The sequence below is a fragment of the Osmia lignaria genome, chromosome 15 (genome assembly GCF_051020975.1).
Source record: "Osmia lignaria lignaria isolate PbOS001 chromosome 15, iyOsmLign1, whole genome shotgun sequence".
In the NCBI taxonomy this organism is placed as follows: domain Eukaryota; kingdom Metazoa; phylum Arthropoda; class Insecta; order Hymenoptera; family Megachilidae; genus Osmia; species Osmia lignaria.
In genome coordinates, this window is record NC_135046.1 from 13,228,481 (window position 1) to 13,249,900 (window position 21,420).

Consider the following 21,420-nt stretch of genomic DNA (forward strand, 5'->3'; position numbering starts at 1 on the left):
ATCCCGAAATAAACTTTCTCGGGTTATGTAAAGAGTGGCAACTGGTCGCCGGTATAAAGGTCGGCTGTGCCCCCAACCGTCCAAGAGTTGCTCACGAACATCCCAACGGCAACCATCTGGACGAACCAGCCACATGTGACCGTGTCCATTTTATCTGACGCTGAAAATTATCTTTCATTTTCAACATACAGAACTTTCACGAAGGAGATCGTTGTGAGCATTGTTGCACGTGTACAACCATGCGTACCCTGGTAAGTGTCTTCTTTTGATTTGCGACGCGTTCCACTTTCTTTCTGTCCATTATGAATATCCAATATCTCCTATTGGGTCATTCCAATATTTTTATATGTATGCTTCCATTTTCGTCCTTTCATTTCGTTATGGTTAATTTAGAATATCTAACAATCTTTTCTTCAGTTCAATTAAAATTTTTAGATGTTCAATTTTTATATGAGGCCATTTGAAATTATTTGTATAGAATTAAGGAACAGATGTCTTGGAAGAAAGTACGGTGGTCTTGGATTATTTAATTAGTTCTCCATGGTTTTTATATTTTCTGAAAATAAAAATTTTATATTTCTTATTGTTAGACTTCAATTTATAGTTAAATGCATAATTTTTAAATGAAAGAGTTTCATATATTGAAAGAATAATTTTTAAAGGAACAGTGTAAAGTTTTAAAAATAAAAACAATATGAAATACATAATTACATTAAAATTGTGCCTCTCTCCGTGGTCCGCTATTCGACGGTGAAAGGTAATAAATAAATAAATATTATTTCAAATAAGTCACAATAAATTTGTATGGATGTCGTGTAGCTACGTTAGAGGAGAGTTTCGTCCCTTTTACTCCTTTCAATCGTACTGAGTATTGTGACCTACCTACTAAGACATTCGTCTTGCCCTGACCTTTTACGGGGAAAGGTATCTCAATAGATTTACAGGACGAACATGATAAAGATTAAAGGATTGGTATACAGTCTCTAATTACATTTTAATTTTGAATTAAATGTTCTGGTAAATTTAGATTTTACAATGCGGAGTTTCTCCAATTAAAAGATACCATTTTGAGTAATAAAATAAACTTTTCCCAAATATTTTTTAATTCGAACTGCCCAATTGTCAGAGTGGGTTACACAAGTGAGATGGTTATCTAACGATCAACAATTTTATATTGAGAACATTGATAAAAAGTTCATATCCTCAATCCACCAAGACCACTTATAACCCACTCAGCATATCAAAATCAGCATAAATTTTCTAATTCTAATTCTACCATCAATTTCCAGGTTCTCCTCGCTCTGGTAGCATCAGCTTCCTGCCAGGAGTACTTCCGGCAGCCGGAGAAAATCGTAAACGAGAATAGAGATCTAGGTGACAATCGCGGACACTATTCCTTCACTTACGAAACAGAGGGTGGTATAGTACAAAAAGAAATCGGCAGCCGGAAGTATGCTGGCACACCATCGGAAACACAGTTGATCCAAGGATCAGTGCAATACAATGCTCCAGATGGTACACCAATAGCCATCAGTTGGACGGCTGATGAGTTTGGTGCTCAAGTAGCTGGTACTCATATACCAACACCTCCACCGATACCACCAGCCATTCAAAGGGCACTCGAGTGGATTGCTAAACAACCATCAACGCCGGAACCGGAAGAAGCTGCCAAAGATTCGCCCAGTCAACAAAACGCTGTTCCTGTTAATAATAATCGGCAGTACAAATCGTTACGACCTAATCAACGAAACTGATTTAATCATTGATAATGAGAATTGAAATTTGATTTTAGGATCTTTTTTCATTTTATTGAAATTGGAGCAGCGTGGGCTCACTGGTGGCACATGTTAAAATTTAATACGTTCACAGTTTAACAATGAAACGAAAATGCAGCCTCGACTCACATAGAGGTAGATCTGCTTAAGAATCTAAATTACTATTAATAATTGTCAGTTTTCTAAATTACAAAGTCATGATTAGTGACAATCGCTATCAAAGTGTGAATTAATTATAATATTGATTTAAATTATCGTTGGCATATAAACAACATTAAGTGTATACAGGGTGTACCAAAAATAATGTCCAATTTATAAATTGCTAATTCTCTATGTTAAAATAAATTTAAGAAATTCCTTTAATATGTATCAGGCAAATTCTTTATGTAAATAATTGGGAATTTAGTATCTATATAATTTTTGAATTGTACATTAGTTTTGATACACTCTGTATAATTTCTAATTCTGGATTCTTGTGATTGTATTGTGAGTCATCAGAACTGTGAACGTCTTAATATAATTGAATAGCTATGGAAAGAAAAAGAAAATTAAAAGTATTATTAATATTATTTTAATTTTGTAAGGATTTTTATCGAAAAATGAAGTGGTTGTGTCTCGAATTTTGATTATAATTAAAGCGTGCAATATTTCTATAAATATGCAAAAGACTTTTGTTTAAAAATTTGAATATCCATGAAAGAATTAACCCCTTCAGAGAAATATAGAAAGCTAGAAAGTTTAAAAAAATAATGTAAAAGAACTAAAATATATAAAAAAATTTTCTTATTATTTATAATTCATATAACATGAAAATTTTATGAAAGGGTTAAATATCACTTAAAGTTCAACATACAAAAGATTCATATTTCTATAAAAAATTGAATTGCCCAATTTCAACCACATTTACATAGAACAGTAAATCGTTAGTAGGTTCGTAATCGACATATTGTGATCTCATGAATAAACCTGTGAAGGAAATTATTATAATAAAAGTTGTAATGATTTTCTGTTCAATCAATTCCTTATGTAGGTAATTCTGTGATTAGAGGAAAGTAGAAATATTTTCATCGTACATAAATTTTGCAAAATACAAAATATTTCTCTGTTTTTTTATTTTTTTATTTTCCATATCATCAATCGTAAATGTTTTCATGAGCAATAAAATGTTTTTATGCGGTGTATATTACACGAGAACTGATATCAGTAATGGAAAATAAATAAAAATATGGACATTTATGTGAAATATTTATTACTCACGTGGTATTTGATGAAGTCACTGATTTTTTTGTTGATCACTGACTTTCAATCACATTGGTCTCGCTTAGCTGTGAAATTCACATAAATTCCAGTATGAATGATCATTATGTCGATGACATTTAGTTAGTTAAATAAACGATATTTCGGTTGTAGAAAACATAATTAGAACATTTATATTTTCTGTTTCTTCTCGTATGAAATTTGTTATATAAAATTATTATGTAAAATAAATATAACTATCACTATATTAGAAATTAATTCATGGCTGTATTTGCTTTAAAAGTATAATAACAATCTTTTCATGTTTTGTTCTAAACTAACCACGTCCTTCATAATTAGAGACGGTTATTTTTAATAAAATAAACATTGGTTTAATCAAATGATGTATTTACTTATCGACATATGAGGTAATGCTAACTATTTTATAGAAAATATATTATTCTATTATATAAGGGAAGAGGGAAAGACTAACCAGGCAGGCTGTGCTTGCCCCCGAGTATCATCCTCCCCAGGGACTCTTGCCCCTAAGGAAAGGAAAAAGTTGCCCGAGCAAACTATCTCCTTTGCTCCCTATAGTCCTCCAACGAGACGAGACAGTAAATGCGTAGAAATTCACGTGCTCGAAGCAAGCCCGACTCCACAGTACACAGATCTCGACCGAACAGTTTGAAGAACTGGAAACAACTGAGCTTCGACCCTGCGTCGAGCGCGTGAATTTGTAAACATACACTGACTCGTCTCGTAAAAGTAAAGCAGATTGCAATAAATATATCAGTACAGAAACGTACCTACATACATATATAGACTTGGTATAGGATATTTGCCCATTGTGAATGCAGTCTTAGGCCCAATAAAACAATAATATGAGTGCCTTTTTAAGTCGAGTTTCCATTGGGCAAGTAGTTGGGACCAGTACACCTTGCCGGGACCTGAGCAATCTACTTCTCTCCGCTATGAATTCATCCTAAAACTAAACAGCCTCCCAGTGTGTATCCCTCTTTACCCTTGTATCTTCTTGCAAGGCGCCCCCAGTAGATCTATCCGTCTGGTCTCATTGAGCACCGATATTGTTCTCTTCAGGATGAGCGGCAATGTATTCGAGAGCCTTGAGAATCTGGGGTGGTATGGGAGGGATGTGGCTACCTTGGGGTTGGAATCCATTCTCGTTAGCCACGTAGGTCACTTGAACAATTTCCCCATTTGGCGCGGTGTAGCTGTAGCTACCCTGAGCTTCTCGAGCCTCCGCTTGGGTGCCTGCGTAGTTAAGGTAGCCGACCTCTTGTGCTTGGATGCCATTTCCCGTTTCGTAGCTGTAACTGTAACTTCCGTCGGGATTCGGGCCGACTGCCGTTTGCCTGAGGATCGGTATCGGTGTGGTGTACGTTTGGGTCAACGGCGCACCCGCTGCCAAGGCTACGAAGGCCAGTACGATTGCCTGAAATCATTCGGATACTGTTACCTTTCAAATTTTGAAAATTCAAAAAGTAGTAAACTGTATTGTGTTTAAGAAGACTCTGTTGCAAATAATGCAATTGGAAAATAAATAGAAAAATAAATAAATAAATGATGAAAAATATAATATAATTTTGTATTCGTTCTCTTTTACTTATTGTTAGACCATTGAAATCATAAATCGAAAGAGTTGAATATACCATTTTTTGCACGGCTCACAAAATTCCAAAGCATTTCGTTCAAACAAAAAATTCCATGAGGAAAAAATCGCTGTAGATATTTATCTTTGTAGTTTCCTGGAAATTTTCGAAAGGATCCTCGTTCCGGATCCTTATTCTTAGATCATAAATTTTTATTTCTACTATTCACAGACATAACTACATTTTCTATGTTCTTTATTTTATTTGTCCTAATTGCTTATTGAATAATTGTATTATTTTTTGTGAATAATTTGAAATGTTGAACTATGAAGAGGGGTACATATTACAAAAAAAAAAAATAACAAATATTGTTCTCAAACTCACCAATTGGTACATGTTGATTTTTTATGCTGCTTTTCTGGTGGTTCTTTCACAAGAGTTTCACGTTGCACTGATTCTACCATGGTGCTCAGGATCTCTTTATACCTCCATCAGCTGAAGATTCGGCGAATTTCTGGCAAGGTACTGCCTTTTTTAACCCCACCTCCATCCCCTTACTCTCCCACTCTGTGAAAGAGAACACCTTCAAATTTTTCAAACAATTCCGGTTGACAATGTAGGCGTGGGAGGATCAGAAAGTTGAGGTCATAACTTGCATTTCTGGCAATATTTCTTTTGTTTAAACAAGTTACATGGACGACTTGGAATTCTTAATGTGTAATTAGGATAACAGAATTTTTTGCATTTTAATTTTCTATTAATATTATATTGATAAATATTTGTTTACAAATTTCATATTAATCCATTATCAGTATCTGAGACTTAAAAGAGAAATTTTGTTCAGGGTGTGACTGGAGACTAATTATTATGAGTAATTAGTAAAAGTAAAGCAGATTGCAATAAATATGTCAGTACTGAAACGCATCCTTATTTATAATACGATCCTACAGGTGTAGGAACATTTTACTTGCGTAACGTTATATAACAAAACTGCAATTCAATATTTTTTAAGGCTACATACAGGACCTTAAGGATTTACAAATTATTGGACTTTTAATTTCGACGTGGTACATGGTGAATAAAACTTAAAATTCGTGATACGTGTTAAATATAAATTTTGTATCTCCATTGCTTTTCCATTTCTTCAACTTCCTATTCAATGTGTTTCTTAAAAAACAGTACTATATTATTTTGTTTGAATCAAATAAAATTTAATAACATTTCAAATTAAGTGTTTAGAGACGAATATTTTATAAAATAGCAATAAATAGAATAAAATTAGAATAATTTTGCAATAAACACATAATTAATAGTCTAAACAGCTAATTAAAAGCCACCATATATTCCAAGGTTATTTTCAAGGTTAATAAGTATCTGAGAAACATTGTCCTCATCACTTAAAAAGCAGTAATTTCCTATCATTAAAATTATATGTATGTACAAAAGAAATATAGATATCTACGAAATCACTGTGTAATCCTGAAAAGAAATTTTAAACTTCGAAACCATGAAAACATTTATTACCCCATCATTAATGATTCCCGCGATAACACTTTATGATCAAACTTTATGATAATTAAAAAACATTTTGACACGAATAGAAAAGTAGAAGGACGAAATCTACATAACGTTAGATTTCATGAAATGAAGATAATAATCAGATGATATTACGTAATGAAAAATAAATAAGTACTTCATCAAGCCCAAAGGTTCAAGTACATACGTTCATCATTGATATTTTCAGAACTTTGTCGTTCATTTTTAATTAACGCCAAGCATTTGTAACCTTTGAGGACGACCAGTGAAAGGTACCATGATTTATACTTCCCAGTTTGTTAATGATGCCTAACACGTTGACTCTAATGAACGTTTTCTAATCTTTTCGATTCGTTTTGAGGACGGATAACTATATAATTGAATAATATAACAAATTGGTATAAATAAATGTTAGAAATTAGTGGTGTTATATTATTTTCTGTCATTTGATAATTAAAAATTAAATGGAAGTATTAATTTCTAATTATTAAATACCACGCATTAATGGTTGCCGCTGTTTAACTGTTATATCGCAATTAATTACAATACACCAAAGTGAAAGTAATTACACTTATCCCTTTGTGTAATTACCAGGAAAAATTTTTTTTGGCAGGAGGATTTATAGGAACAAATTACTGAATTATTAAAATACAGTTGAGAACATGAATGTCCAGGGATTATTAATAAATGCAGATGTCATTATTGAGACAATTTATAGGGTCTCAATAAATTGTCTCAATAAATACCTTTAGGCTTTTATATTTCCATTCTTTCCGGTATACAGGTTTGAAGTAGGTCCCAACACGCGATGGAAGAGGATGCAGTAGAGGTCATCTCCCTTACCTGAATACTACATCAGCGTTTCCCAAACTTTAACGCATCAAATAGTATACGTTACAGAAAGCTTCATACAGTCTTTTTTATTAACTTTCAAGCTTTAAATTGATATATCATAAGTACTATTTTACAATACTTTTATGTTATCAAATTTTGTCGCATGATTGTTTTAATTTCCAATTTAAATTTTTCATTTGCCATCCTTTAAAATCAATATAATTGTCAATATAATATCTCTGGATTTTAATATAAAACTAATGCTACTTAGAATTTTTTTATTCTTTCTTTTCTTCTAATTATACCAACCATCAATGATTTTTATCTTTCCTAGAATGATTCATCTAACACTTTCTAAAATATTTTTTTCTCAACTTATAAAATACAGTTTGGGAAACCCTGCTATAGAATACTTTTTACTTTCACAAGGTGGATGAGCCGAACTCCCTTTAGTTGGTTCAACGAAAGTTACGTAGCCAACGATTAAGGAGTCTCTTCCAACGGGTTATAATAATTTATTACTTGCACTTCACAGCTCCACCTTCGTTCAAGATTCCAGCCTTTTATCGAGTCTTAACGACCATGAGAAATCGTATTCCATACTGATGCTCTTATCAGTTTTCACTGGTACACTTCATTTTGAAAAGCTGTGATATAATCATACAACTTGGAACGTTAACGTAATAAAATAAGATAATTTTTTAATTTTGTAATAAAGGAATAAACAAGAAAATATTTTAAGATTTTAAACTATAATTTAAATAGAAGGTTTACGTTAAAATATATATTCATTTTTCACTTTCTCAATATATTTGATGATGATGATGAAATGATTAATTATATTTTTATCTTCATAATAAAATCATTATTACAGCAATCAAATTATCATCATTCAAATCAGTTATCTATGTCCCCTTACTATGCGCAACCCACCATTCGATTTACGATCCAGCATTCTATTTTACCGACAGAAAAACGATGATCGACGAATAATTATCAGGAGAAACAGGTAGATGACTCAAAAGGATATTTCTCAAGAAATTCTCAACATTCTCTCCCTCCAAAAAACGAAAATTATATCTTGCACTGATAATTTCATCAATCAAGAAGTGACGAAGGTTTAAATGTCAGGTGACTGACGATGACCTGTTGCCAAATTTTGATGTCTTCAAACATCGTCTGTCGTGTTCCCAAACACTTTCGTTTTCTCATAACCTTAAGAAAAAAAAGCTTATGGCCCCCGGGTCATGAGGACATTCCCAGGCGAATAGATTTATTGCCAAATTACTGAACTACGACATGCACTGCTACCGAGATACATAGGAATAATTGCGAAAGAGAAATGAAGTTTCACCGTTTAAACATGATATTTGTAGAGTAAATGAAAGATGTTACTCTTGTTTATATAGGAACACAGTCGAATTAACGCTTTTAGCAGCTAGACTGACATCATAAATTTCAAACTTACAAAATGTATACAAGAATGTTAGTTTAAATTTAAATTGATAATTTTGAAACGAAAGGGTTTCATATATTGACAGAATAATTTTAAAAGAATCATATAAAGGTTGGAAAATGAAGATACAAAATTAAATTAAAATTGTAGCTTTCTTCATGGTCCGCCATCCGAGGGTTAAGTTGCTGCATATAGAGTGGATGATTTTGAAATATACAAAGTCCCGACCTGATTTGATGATTTAAAAGTATCATGGAAAACTATTTATGGTGCATCAATTGCCCAAAGGAGGAACTTTTTTGGCAGTCAGCCTCTTGCACCGTGAAGATAGATAAGCTTACATATTCGGTTCGCGTGCTGTAACCCAAGGTTCAACAGATTTGTTACACGGCTGAATTTATAAAACACGTGAAACACGAAAATTTGCCCAAAGGGATCACCGGGTCAATGAAAGCATTGAAAATGAATTCCATATTTGGTGAGACCTTTCGTGGATTCACCTTACGTGCATATATGCACCTTGAAAGAATGGCATTTGAAAAATTATAATACAAAAGATTATCATTATTAAATGCATAATCATTTGAGGAACGATAATATGTTCATTTCATCTGTACATACATAGTTAATTGATATGTATGATACTGGATATAAGAATTAATATTTTAATTTTTAATTTAAATTAATTTGAAACTTCTGAGTAGCTTCATTGTTGTTTATTATAGTCGCAATAAATAATAAATTTTTTAACTAAAAATAAGCGAATAAACGACAGAAAAAGGAATTCTTTACCTGTACAAAATCCAACTTAAGTTTTCACAAAATTATTTAAAATATGAAATCGTTTGTCATTTTGACAGGGTTGACTGTTAACAAGGGGTCATCGTCAGTACAACCATTTTAGGGAAAACATTTGAATTATACTCACGTAATAAGGTGGTCAGGAACTTTCTTCGAGCGCAGATTTTCAAGATGATGCAAATGCGTCTCTTTTTTCCCAGAATCTTCACGAACGTGTGTCACAGGGACACGATGTTGTACGTTGACGAGACGTGGCGTTTCTGTATACCTACTGTGCTCACTCTTCCAGCTTGCCCCTCTATTTGACCCCCTCTAAAAAAAGAAGAAAAAAAGGAATTTCGTAATGTTTGCCAGTGTCTAAGCTTGGGCCAGAAATCTATCAATGAGAGAGAGGTCCTCGCACCTGGCAAGGTTTCGGCTGAGATATATAAACGGGTCCGTTAGACTTGGTCTTTACTACCTGAAAACCACTCTGATCATCATGAACACTTTGGTGAGTTTCGCGATTCGGTGAAAAATATTTCATTAACACATTCATTGTCATTGGAGTCATTAGTGTTAATTAAATAATTAATGAAATTAAGAGAGAGACTAACTTTAAATATCTTTGATATTATAGTGATAATGGCATAAAGTAGCAGAATGAAAATGAACAGATTGCATTGTTAATAATCAGTGTTAACACACTAATTAGCGCAGTGAAAATTAAACTTTAATTATTAGGCACACAAGTAGTCAATCTTTAAATTTAAATTTCATTAGAGTAAGTAATGACCAATTAGCGAAATTCAAGCTTCATATAATCCTTTTTCTTTGCTTTCATCTTTGCTATATAACAGTACGAAAATTTTCTTTCCTAGATCTGTGTCCTCTTCGCCTCCCTCGCGGTATCATCTTTGTCCGCACCTGTGGAGAATACCACACCGGTGGCCATCGTCGCCTACACCGCCGATGGTCCCAACCCAGATGGTTCGTACATCTTCAGCTACGAGTCTGCAAACGGCATCAAGGTAGCGGAACAAGGTCAACCGAAACAGCTGAACGAAACGAACTCGGTGGTGGTTGTCGAAGGATCCTACAGTTACCCTGCTGCTGACGGAACTCCGGTATCCCTGAGTTACGTAGCGGACGAAAATGGCTTCCAGCCAAAGGGCGAACATCTTCCAACCCCTCCTCCCATCCCAGCTGGGATCTTGAAAGCTTTGGAATACATCGCTGCTCACCCGGAACAAGACCAAGCTCTCTGATCATTTAATAATCCGGTATAGAAATAAGACTTCATTGACGCGACGATGGGTCTTAAAAACCCATCGCGACACCCTGTGTATTTTAAGTGTAAATTGTGTAATTTTAAGATGAAATGATGTATAGTGATGAAATGGCGATACTGGTAACACCTGAAATTGCAAAATAAATTTTTAACATATTGTACATTCAACTTTTTGCATTATCTTCCTACCTAAGTTTATATCATAAGAAGTTTTGAGTGAATGACTATTTCTTTAAGGACTGTACTTCGGTTACACCCAGAAAAAATGAAGGAAACACAGGGTCCAAGGGCGAGACGGATGGTTACATCCCATAAGAACGTGTTCAGCGTACGAGACTGATGACGTCATTAACCATTGACTGACATTATTACAAATGCAATGACAGTGATGCATAACCTGTCAGTGAAAAGAGACGAGTTCTACAAATGTCGCGTGTTACTTATTAAGATGGTAATTAAGAGGTTACAGCACTTTGAATCTAAATAATGGTTTTTTTGTTTTATTTTTAATAAAAATCTAAAAATATTTTCATATAGCTTAAGAAACATACTAAAGTATGTATATTTTTTAGAGGGCCAAAATGATCCTACATACAGCAAACCGAAGAAGCATTATCCGGTCTCGAGGCACGAGTAGCAAGTGTTTGTTCAATGGCGTCTGACTTTCAGACCTCCGCATTATTTGCTTTATTGCATAACATTACAATAGTTTTCTACACACCTTCGGTTACGTCATACGCGTTACGACACAATATTTCAAAGACTCGTGGACAAATAAAAGAAGAGAAAATTTTATTTTCTCGTCACTTTCATAGAAACGTGATGACTTACAATTAGAAGAATATCCATAAAACTCCTAGATCTTCGTAATTTACAACCTCCATACCGTTAGAGAAATTTTTCCCCTTAATTAGTAATGAAAATTTTTATTGAATGGTATTTTGGAAATAACGGAATTTCCATTGGTCACGGGTACCGACGAAATAAATCCATGAAATATGATCCATAAAAAATAATTCACCTTTCAATTTCTTCAGCAATGATAAAATTCTATTTCAAGGAAGTAGAAAGTCACGAAGTCATAAAAGTTATGCTGAACGAGTATCACTAAATAGATCTTGAAGAAGAAGTTGAAGAGTCTGCACGACCATCTTCGTGGTTAGGGAATCACCCACTGCATACAGGGGTCGCATCATTGCACAGACAGGATAATCCCAAAGGTCGAGCAACAACTTGGATATTGCGAAAGCCGCAACTAGACCAGTAGATCTAATTGCGAGTATCAAGCGACTGGTAACAACATAGTCACGGAGAAAGTCTCATCTTTCTCCGTTTGGTTGTTCGTATCCTTGCGATCTCTTCCTTGTCACGATACGCGCGGATTCCATTGACAAGAAGAGGTCACAGAACTGGTGAAATAGAAGATTTGGATTTTAGTGAAATTATTCAATTGCATAAGGAGGGATTTCTTCTAAAGTGATGAAATCATCCCGTAACGATTAAAAGAATCCTCCCTTTTTCGTATTAAAACAATTCAAAATAAACTAATTAAAATAAGGAAAAGGAAAATAGCAAGAATTTAAATGAGACATTAAATTTAAAATACTTCGATAACGCAAGTAGGATTAAATAATTATTGCATCAAAAGTTTACAGTAAAATGATTTGCCTGTTGAGTTATTTTTACGTGCAGAAATAGAGACGAAGATGGTAACCAGCATACTGCAAATAAATCGTAAAAGAAATGATGGGTATGAAGACGACCTTGACATATAAGCGTATACCACAGGCATTCTAAGAGACCGCCTACCCGCAGGCTAGAGAAGACGTAATATACACGCCAAATTCAATTTTACTTTTCTTTTCAAAGAAAAAAAAAGTGCCATTATTTATTATTATTTCCTTTCGAAGGAAGACTTCAAATTATGATTATAGTAATTATAGGTGATAAATCAATACTTAAGGGTGCTTGAAATTAAAGAGACAAAAATAATAATTACGAAATGAAAAATATTTTGAATTTGGTTTTAAAAATTATGAGAATTTGCAGTTCCTCCTCCTCCCCCATATTCACATATTTAAAACGTACATTCTAATTCATCTTTTACCTCTTATTGATCCTTCATCTTCTTCTTTCTTGTTTTAATCTTGAAGAATGTATCTTTGTTTTATACCATGTCTTCTTACCCACTCCCTCTCTGATTCTATCGGTCCGCATTCGTGGGGCTTTCATTCAAGCACGCATTCTTCAGGATGTAACCTTTCTGTAAATATAAAACCTCTATTGCAACAACCGTGTCGCGTATCGTACTTATAAGGCCGTTGGAAACGCATTACCTTGCCATATGATATTTCAAATTTCCTCGATGATCTTCCCTTCAGAACTTTCGAACATAACACAGTTTCTGCATGGAGAATCACGAGTTGATGGTGTCGCGTCGCGTCGGGATGATTCTTCTATCGATGGTGTATTTTGGGCCGTCATACTTTCAGACGTCCTACTGTAGAATATTTTATTTTCAATTATTCTAAATATTTCAGCAGATCCTATTTTGAATGTCCACTTTCTCAAAACGAAGTTATGAAATAATTCTAAAATTGACTATACCATCATCAGTTTCATTTTCCATCAGTCATCGGTATGTTGATATTACATTACCTAATGAGTATTTTAGTCATTTCTTTTTACGACCCATACGCATCATCGAAATTACGCAAATATTTACTAAATGTAGGATGAAAATTTAAGAGACGAGGGTACATCGAAAGGTTACACGAACATGCATGTAAACGTATAATACTTCACTGATGCAACAGTTCGAGCATTACCTTGTCTTTCGAGGGAACATGTAACACGTATAAAGTGATCAAATATACATTGCATCATTGTAACTACTCAAATCTAGTGTCTTCCTTGGTAGTAGTGTCAAATTTTTGTCCTATAGAAGTGACAAAAATATTATAATTCTATATTGAATTAAGAATACAATAACAATTGCCATTTTCAATTTTTATGAACAACAATACAATATACTTGCGGGCTTATTAACGAACATGAAGATGGTCAACGCGATCCATAATCGATAATCGCAATCGTTACCAACCTACGCGCTGATTATTGATATTCCTAACATGACACGTGTTGCTAAATACAAAATTTTTCATTTTATGAGTTTACCCAAATCATTGACCCACTTTCACTCCTGAGCCATTATTTTGGCCAACAAATTAAGTAATTAAGGAAAGAAAACAGAAATGCAATTTCAACATTAATATTGATTTTGGAGAGTGTTTCTTTTTTTCATTCAAAATAGACTCTGACAATGGTCGAAAGGAAAATACATAGGAACAGACAGCCTTTGTCACAATGGAATAACGAGAGACCATCGAACATGTTTAATCACCAATTAAAAACAAAAAAAAATTTCCGCGCTTCGTTAGGGTGGGCAAAATTCACGGAGGATCCTTTGCATCGATGGCTTTGTGTTTGCTTTGGTATTGATTTAATAACAAGTCCTCTATATTTTATATTCACAATTCAAGTTTATCCTACGATTGATTAACAAATAAATAATGTTCCAAAAACACCTGGAATTACAATCATCGTTACAATCAGGTCCAATCTCACAGACCGTAGAAACTCGTAAATCATCGAGTGCTCAGGATTCCCTAATTGACACGTTAAGATGGCGAACAAATAGTCACCGGTTCGCCAGATGTCGGATAACGGTGTGGCAAATATAGGGGAAAGTCTGTTTGGATATTTAATTAGCTGGTTACGTAATATGACCAATGCACGCAAAAAAAGACCAGCTAATAAATATCACTCGTGAAAGTAAGGAACTAGGTAACATCTTTTCGATGTGTCCTATTTTATGGGGTTGAATCGAGCCACCGTGAATGCGGTAAGGTGATTTAAAAAAATGTATTTAAACAGTAGCTAATGACCGTTCATAGTTATCGATGACGTGCTTTAATGAATCACGCACAGTCGCGACTGTCGCCTCGGAGAACTTGACACTCTTAAGAAAAAGAAAATTTATTGCAGCCTATCGTATTTCTTGTATTTTCCATAAAAGAATGCCGTCTTCTGGTATATAACTCATCGTCATTTGGATGATCTGAACGATCACCCAATGATTTATTACCTGTATGGTTCAGCGGTTCTATAAGGAAGATGAAAGGTCTTTTTTCCTTAGAAGTGGAAATGTGTCGAATCGGGCAAAGGATGGCGTACTCGTCGAATGCTGTTAGGTCATTAATGATAATGACACCTACCCTGAATTTAATACTCATGATTGAATATCTGAAGAAAATATTGATGATAGAATAAATGAATCAACAAAAATTAATTATCCCATTTTACACCACCATAGAAAAATTATACTTCAATTTAAATGTGACTTTATCGTGGTATTTAAAAGTTAATGGATATTTTCATATAAACATGTGATCTGTAGAAAATAAACATTTAATATGAAAGATTCGAAATTTTCCATCATAGACGTATTTAATCAACCATAAATTCTAAATGGAAATGATGGAACAGAATAAAGATTTCTACATGTATAATAAATGCAAAAGTGACTTGTATGTAAAAATATCGTAATTGATATGCAACCGATTAATGGTTAATGATAATAAATCTTTAACATTCCAATAGTGTAATATTGATTAGTAATTAAAGACATGCGTGGCCATACTTAGCCCAAGGTAATGGTGACGCTTGGGGCATGTTTAACATAGAATAGAAAGATACACAGAAAGTGTTGTAAGGTGCCTTCACTTTCTATAGATGTTAAATTGAAAGAAAGTCATATGAGGAAAGTTCAAACAAAGGAATTTTAAATTTTAAAAAAGTGAGAATAAAATACAATAATATTTTCAAAGAACGAAGAAAATAAAAACAAAATATAGCTAAATTAAGTAGAGAACGTAAATTGTTAAATAACACCTTCCATACTATTTAATTCTATCTTGTTTAACATGTAGTTGAATGTTTACAACTGAAGCACGATAAAACTCCTTGGGAAATTATTCATGGAATTCGAAATCCTTTGATGTTTATCAACATCGTAATACAAACCGGATACTAAGAAAATTTAAACGTTTGTTAATTAGAAGATTACCTCATCCGTTGACTAATAACAACAAATTCTAGAAAATCAAATGACTGTAAACATTATCAATACGCCATAAAAGATGATGGTATTTGACCCATTCGTGACACCCTTGGGGACCTATACAACATCGGATTAAGGGAAGGTCGGCAGAGGAGGGAGCTATAGCCCGAGGTTTACTTTCAATTTTTGAACCAAGTTTACCAACCAAGGTGGCCCTTGAAAGTTCGATAGCCCCGAGGCCTTAGAAAATTAATTCAGTTCTGGACCCACACCGTGATTCCCGAAAGTACAAGGGAACTAAGGAATCGTTAAAGAAATTATGACAATTGAGTAAGAATCCTTTAACGGGGACCCGATGACATTTAACGTAATGTGACATGCTGATCCCCTGGAAGGTAGTCTCTCTCTGGGTGATGTACAACGTGTTGTTGTTGTCCCCATACGTTTCTCCATGCACACACACGAGCCATCAGTAGCTGTTAAACGAGGATCCATGTAACCCCTCTTAAGGTCTCACCGATTCTATCTCTTCTTCTATCTTGTTGGTTATCTTTGTCACTCGTTTGGTCGTCGTGTCCCATGTGCGTCCTCTTCAGGAACACACGATGTTGCCTTCAGGGGGTATATATACGACAGCGCTGCGGGGCTTGATAAACACTTGCCCATCAGCGATTACTGTTGCACCATGTTCACGTTACTGGTAAGACTAATTAAAAGGAAGCAAAAAGTCGGCTCATCAATTTTGTTTCTTTTTTTTTTTAAATAAGCGGAAGTGTATTACTTACATTTATTGTGCGTGGGATTTATTGTGATACGTGGGCTGTGATTCATTGTTCTTCCTTTTTTTTTATGTTCGTTTTTGGGAATTTGTTAGTGGCTTTTTTTGAAAATTGAGGTAAGTAGGGTGGATGTGGAGTTATGGTACTCTTGATACATGTGGATTTGGTCAGTAAACTCAGAGGATATAGATTCCTTATAGCTTACAAGTTTGCTAATTAGAAAATTATGTCATCAGTTTAAAAGTTATCAATTTTTATATTTATTTTTCAATTTTCATTTAGTTCTTAGAAAATTATTATAACAATCGCAAGATTATTAATTTCCAATCTACTTAGATTAGAAAATCATCTTAACAAGTACAAAATTATCAAAAAAAGAAATAAATCATCATAATCACTGTTAAATTTGTATTTAATTATTAGAAAATTATTATAGCAACGATGAGATTATTACATTGTCTGACCCAATAACAGTTACTCCACCGCTTGCTACGTCTGACCAAAGAGGGTAATACTACTAGCAACCTCTATATCCAGACTACATATAATACAGAATAATTTTGAAACGGATTCCAGTAGCCATTAGTAATTTCATACAGTGTTTAAATCTTATTCTACTGGCACGTAATTACTCATGGTAATTTACACGCGTTTATCAAGGAAGTAAACAAACGCGAGAATGATTCAACAACGATAGATTCAACGTCCATCTATCTTGACATTTTTACCCGGAAATTGTAGTGTGTTTGGTTTACTGCTCATTGTCAGACATAAAAATTTAAACGTACAAGTGAAACCAATTAAACGTTTATGTAACGATGACTTAATGACGTCTTCTGTAAAAAATAAAATTGTTAACTTTTAATGTTTAATAAGTCTGAAAGATATTGATATTAAATATTGAAAAATGTTGATAATGATATTTAAATTAGCTTCAAGTAATAATTCTATATCAATGGTATTTATAATTTTTATGGTAAATGACGTAAAAATATAAAAAATGAAAAATGAAGTGTAAAATTTAAAAAATGAAATAATATTACTTACAAAATTAAATTAAAGTTGTGACTCTCTCCGTTGTCGGCCGTCCGAGGGTTAAACGATCTCATGTCGTAGTAAACTGCCGGAACAATGTGAAACCTAAAAGTGCCATTTAATGATTAAATTTTTTCATCATTCGTAGGTAGCCGTGATCGCCTTGGCAAGCTGCGTGTCAGCCGCGCCCGCCGACGACGTGATCCCCATCGTTAGCCAAAGCCAAGAAGGACCCAACCCAGATGGTTCCTACAAATGGAATTACGAAGCCGGAAACGGTATCAAAGCCCAAGAAGAAGGTCACGTGGAGAACGCAGGCCAAGAAAACGAAGCGATGAACGCACAGGGTGCCTTCAGTTACCCAAGTGACGATGGTCAACAAATTTCTTTGACTTACGTCGCGAATGCTGATGGTTTCCAACCTCAGGGTGCCCATCTACCAACCACGCCCGAAATTCCTCCGCTTATTCAAAAAGCACTGGAATGGATAGCAGCGAATCCTAGTAAAGATGATCAAAATCAGGTTTAAAGGCTAGGGCGTTCATCGTCAGTGATCTCAGCGAGCCTTTTTGAAAGAAAATGATGAGTCGTCGTCTCTCCATTAAATGTGTACTACTCTGGTTCAATCTGTTGTAAATATTTATTATACTGTATACTCTCAAGGACACTACCAGCAATAAGTGTGGAACCAGAAAATTATTTACTTCTTAACTCTAGGTCAATTTCCCTAAGGTTAAGGGGCTTTTTATTACAAAATTTACAAAAATTTGTAATTTATTTTAAATTCATAATTAAAAATTGCAAAAATAATAAGATTAAATAAGTTATAATTATAAATTTTTAATTTGATCCTTTATAAACCATGGAATTTTTTAAATATAATTTATATGTATCTATTAAAATAATTTTACGTGCTGGTTCTATACTTTTGGCTGGTAGTGTATATATGTATACGTATACGTTTGTATCTATATATGGTATTATATATAAATATGTATTTTATACAATGTAAGTAATGGTTACCGTGTATATGTTACGGTGAATACGAAATACATGTTGCAATCCAGGAGACTGATTGATTCTTCTTTGCTTCTACCCAGAATCTTTTTTCTCTCCATTCATTTGAATTTATACGGAAGTAGACTTTGAAGAGTTCGTTCTCCTTTAATTTTTAAGAAATCATTATACTTTATAATTAATAGTAATAATAGAACTTTAATTCTTGACTTTATGTCAAAGCCGTATTTATTCAATGCTCCTGAATTTGTCCAGTTTGAGTTAAACTGTTGACTGGATCAAATATAAATACAGATTGGATTAAGTCGAGTTTACGATCGCTTTAGGAGAGGGTAGGTCAGAGTGGGTCAACTACGAATGCGACCAGTAACTATGTACAAAGTTTGCTTGCAAATGTACCTAAACTTTACCTTGCCTTCTCTGTCCTCTGTTGATACTTCCTTGTCATTATTTACGATTTCGTTTCAATTATTCAATTTGGTTAATTCGTTTCTTTAAAAACAACTCTATAATTTTAATTTTGGGGATGTAAATATAGAAAATATTATGGAGTAGAATTATGGGTCTTCGAGTACCTTACTTGGAATATTTATTATAAAATTCTTGCATCATAGTTATAAGTAATTTACATGATTTCCTATGATTTCTTTAAGCGCATTGTGGATTGTTAAGAAAACAATCCTGATCATTTCTCACTACCCTCTTCTAAAGTGTAATACAAATTTTATTGGCACTCTGGAACAAAGTAACTCTCCAAAGTTACTTGGGACCCATTCTCACTGAATCTGTGCTCTTTAAGATTCGCGTTGATTTACGATAGAAAGTTTCAACGCGACGTAGAACAACGTTTTAAGCACGTGCTTGCTGAAGACTTAGACTGCCATCGTTAATCAATCACAATACCGTGGACACAAAGAATCGTGCTAGAATAATTTATTGAGGCGTGAACGACATATGGATAATGCGAATTTTCTTTACTTTTATTGTTTTAAGTTCTCCGAACTGGTAGTTGAGCTCAGACCTCCAACAAAGGTAGGCCGTTGTTCCTCCTAGTTCACCAACACTACCATTCGACTTCGTATTCATTCGTCTTATTCACGATAATTATATATTTTAATATGAATTGAATTATCTGTATAATTTTTCGGTTACCTTCCTTTATGAATATTAGCAAAAAACAAGTGGCCGACTCTGCGAACAGATCTCTGATATCCATAACTTACATAAACAACGTTTGTTTGCATAATTTTAATTCTATGTTCATAATTTTTCATCCTTTTCTTCCTATCCTTTACTTAGGAAAGCATAAAATCCACAGAATCTGTAGAAAACCTTGATAGCACTCCAGCAAAACTCCATTTCCGCAATATCACTGACGCGTTCCTGTTTATTTTCAGTGGCACGGTAGCGCAAACAGTTTACAGAAATAATTTGTAAATATGCGTAACAGGAGGCGCGTACGAGTGTTATTTACACGAGCAGATGGTTTCTCTGGGTGTACAAAGACGCGTGTAATCTAAACGAACGAGGACAACGTCGTCGACGACGATGCAGCTGCTACCAACCAGCAACTTTCTTACCCTGACACTTATGCAATATTTCTCTGTCTCCTTCACCGCAAAATGGTAACCTTTAACCTCCATTTCATACTGTTGTGTGCTATTTTGGTTACAAGCGAATCTATCTGAATGATTTACATACAATTAGAGTGGCTACAGAAACATTATTAAATATTTTTCCATTTTTTTTTTAAGTTCGATACGATTTTGTGACGTAAAGTCATTGTAGACCATTTTACGTTTAATACCTAAGGTTTGATGAAAATTTATGGATAAAATATTCATTAATTTTGTGAATATAAAATGGTTCATTGAGAGCTATAACAATGAGGATCACGTTTGCGCAAGAAAGCAATTATTGGCTCGAATTATTAGTACAATGATTTTAATGGTTCCAAGCCCTCTTTTAATGGTTCCATTTATTTATTTTCAGTTTAAAAGTTCAACCTCGGTTTCTTACTGTTTTTATTTTTATGTTTCACACCTTCTTTCGCCAGGTAAAAATGAAACGTCTTACGAAACTACAATCTATTCCTCTCTTCTTTATAAGGATGACTGGCTATCCAGTCTAATGCTCGTTGAATGAGAACAGGTATTGGTTGGGTCGGTGGTGGTGTCGGAAGATGGGCACCTTGAAATGTGGCACCATTTTCATTCGCTAGCCAATCTAGGTTAAGTTTCGTGCCGTCTGGAGCTGTCCAGGAAGCTGAACCTCGAACTTCTTCTGCTTCCGTATCTTTTTGGCCAGGATTTTTAAGGAAACCTTCCTCTTGGAAGGCGATACCATTCGCACTTTCCCATTTTGTTGAGAAGCTACCGTCTGGACTTATGTCCTGGCTTTGACTCACAATGGCGATCGGCTTGTCCGCAGCTAACACCATGATTAAGAGGTTGAAGAGGAATATTAGGTGGAGATACATGGTGCTGATTACCGCTCCCTGAAAAAAAAAAATTATTGTTAGAAAAATAATCATTGTATATGTATTGTAGTTAAATACAAGTCAGATTTACATTTAAATTAAATTAGATAAAAGTTAATTTCATTTAAAATAAATTCAATTCAATTAATACATCCTTACACAGTAGATGTTAGGCATTCAAATATCATAATTTTAAAAATTTACAGTAGACTTTGAAAAATCATTCCAAGTTCAATAAATTAAATTAATAATTAGGTAATGTTTAAATTTACACTACCTAGATTGACGATTCCTTTGCAGTCACGTACAAAATCCTACTGACTATCGTCTGTCTATCCCGTACACCTTTTATAGTTTGAAATACTCCTCGCTATCACCGACATTTTGCGTTCAAATGTCACTCGATGATACCGGTTCCCTACGACCGGTATCATGCATTAAAGGAAACGGGACGAACAACCTGTAAT

The 21,420-nt window shown here is 34.0% G+C and overlaps 5 protein-coding genes across 5 annotated transcripts; 3 read left to right on the forward strand and 2 right to left on the reverse strand.

Annotated features, from left to right (window-relative positions):
• Window positions 1–111: 111 nt before the first annotated feature.
• On the forward strand, window positions 112–1,754 carry CPR17 (cuticular protein 17). Its single transcript, XM_034332813.2, has 2 exons — window positions 112–251; window positions 1,290–1,754. Exons 1-2 carry the CDS (start codon window positions 240–242, stop codon window positions 1,752–1,754), a joined length of 477 nt encoding a protein of 158 aa, XP_034188704.1. The 5' UTR covers window positions 112–239.
• A 2,329-nt stretch (window positions 1,755–4,083) lies between these two features.
• CPR18 (cuticular protein 18) lies at window positions 4,084–9,524 on the reverse strand. The gene is made up of 3 exons (XM_034332816.2): window positions 9,379–9,524; window positions 5,009–5,191; window positions 4,084–4,467 (listed from the first exon to the last, which is right to left on the reverse strand). Exons 2-3 carry the CDS (start codon window positions 5,018–5,020, stop codon window positions 4,084–4,086), a joined length of 396 nt encoding a protein of 131 aa, XP_034188707.2. The 5' UTR covers window positions 5,021–5,191; window positions 9,379–9,524.
• Window positions 9,525–9,633: 109 nt separating this feature from the next.
• On the forward strand, window positions 9,634–10,674 carry CPR21 (cuticular protein 21). The gene is made up of 2 exons (XM_034332814.2): window positions 9,634–9,744; window positions 10,112–10,674. Exons 1-2 carry the CDS (start codon window positions 9,634–9,636, stop codon window positions 10,496–10,498), a joined length of 498 nt encoding a protein of 165 aa, XP_034188705.2. The 3' UTR covers window positions 10,499–10,674.
• Window positions 10,675–16,242: 5,568 nt separating this feature from the next.
• On the forward strand, window positions 16,243–18,526 carry CPR22 (cuticular protein 22). Its single transcript, XM_034333030.2, has 2 exons — window positions 16,243–16,343; window positions 17,606–18,526. The coding sequence occupies exons 1-2, from the start codon at window positions 16,329–16,331 to the stop codon at window positions 17,984–17,986; spliced, it is 396 nt and encodes a 131-aa protein (XP_034188921.1). The 5' UTR covers window positions 16,243–16,328; the 3' UTR covers window positions 17,987–18,526.
• LOC117608234 (endocuticle structural glycoprotein SgAbd-2) lies at window positions 18,521–21,314 on the reverse strand. The gene is made up of 2 exons (XM_034333029.2): window positions 21,231–21,314; window positions 18,521–20,971 (listed from the first exon to the last, which is right to left on the reverse strand). The coding sequence occupies exon 2, from the start codon at window positions 20,951–20,953 to the stop codon at window positions 20,555–20,557; it is 399 nt and encodes a 132-aa protein (XP_034188920.1). The 5' UTR covers window positions 20,954–20,971; window positions 21,231–21,314; the 3' UTR covers window positions 18,521–20,554.
• Window positions 21,315–21,420: the final 106 nt, after the last annotated feature.

Bases quoted from the DNA above. Each gene is read 5' to 3' on its own strand.
- CPR21 (XM_034332814.2), top strand. From the start codon at position 9,634: ATGAGAGAGAGGTCCTCGCACCTGGCAAGGTTTCGGCTGAGATATATA. The intron at 9,745-10,111 runs GTGAGTTTCGCG...TTTCTTTCCTAG, and splicing joins TGATCATCATGAACACTTTG to ATCTGTGTCCTCTTCGCCTC.
- LOC117608234 (XM_034333029.2), bottom strand. From the start codon at position 20,953: ATGTATCTCCACCTAATATTCCTCTTCAACCTCTTAATCATGGTGTTA.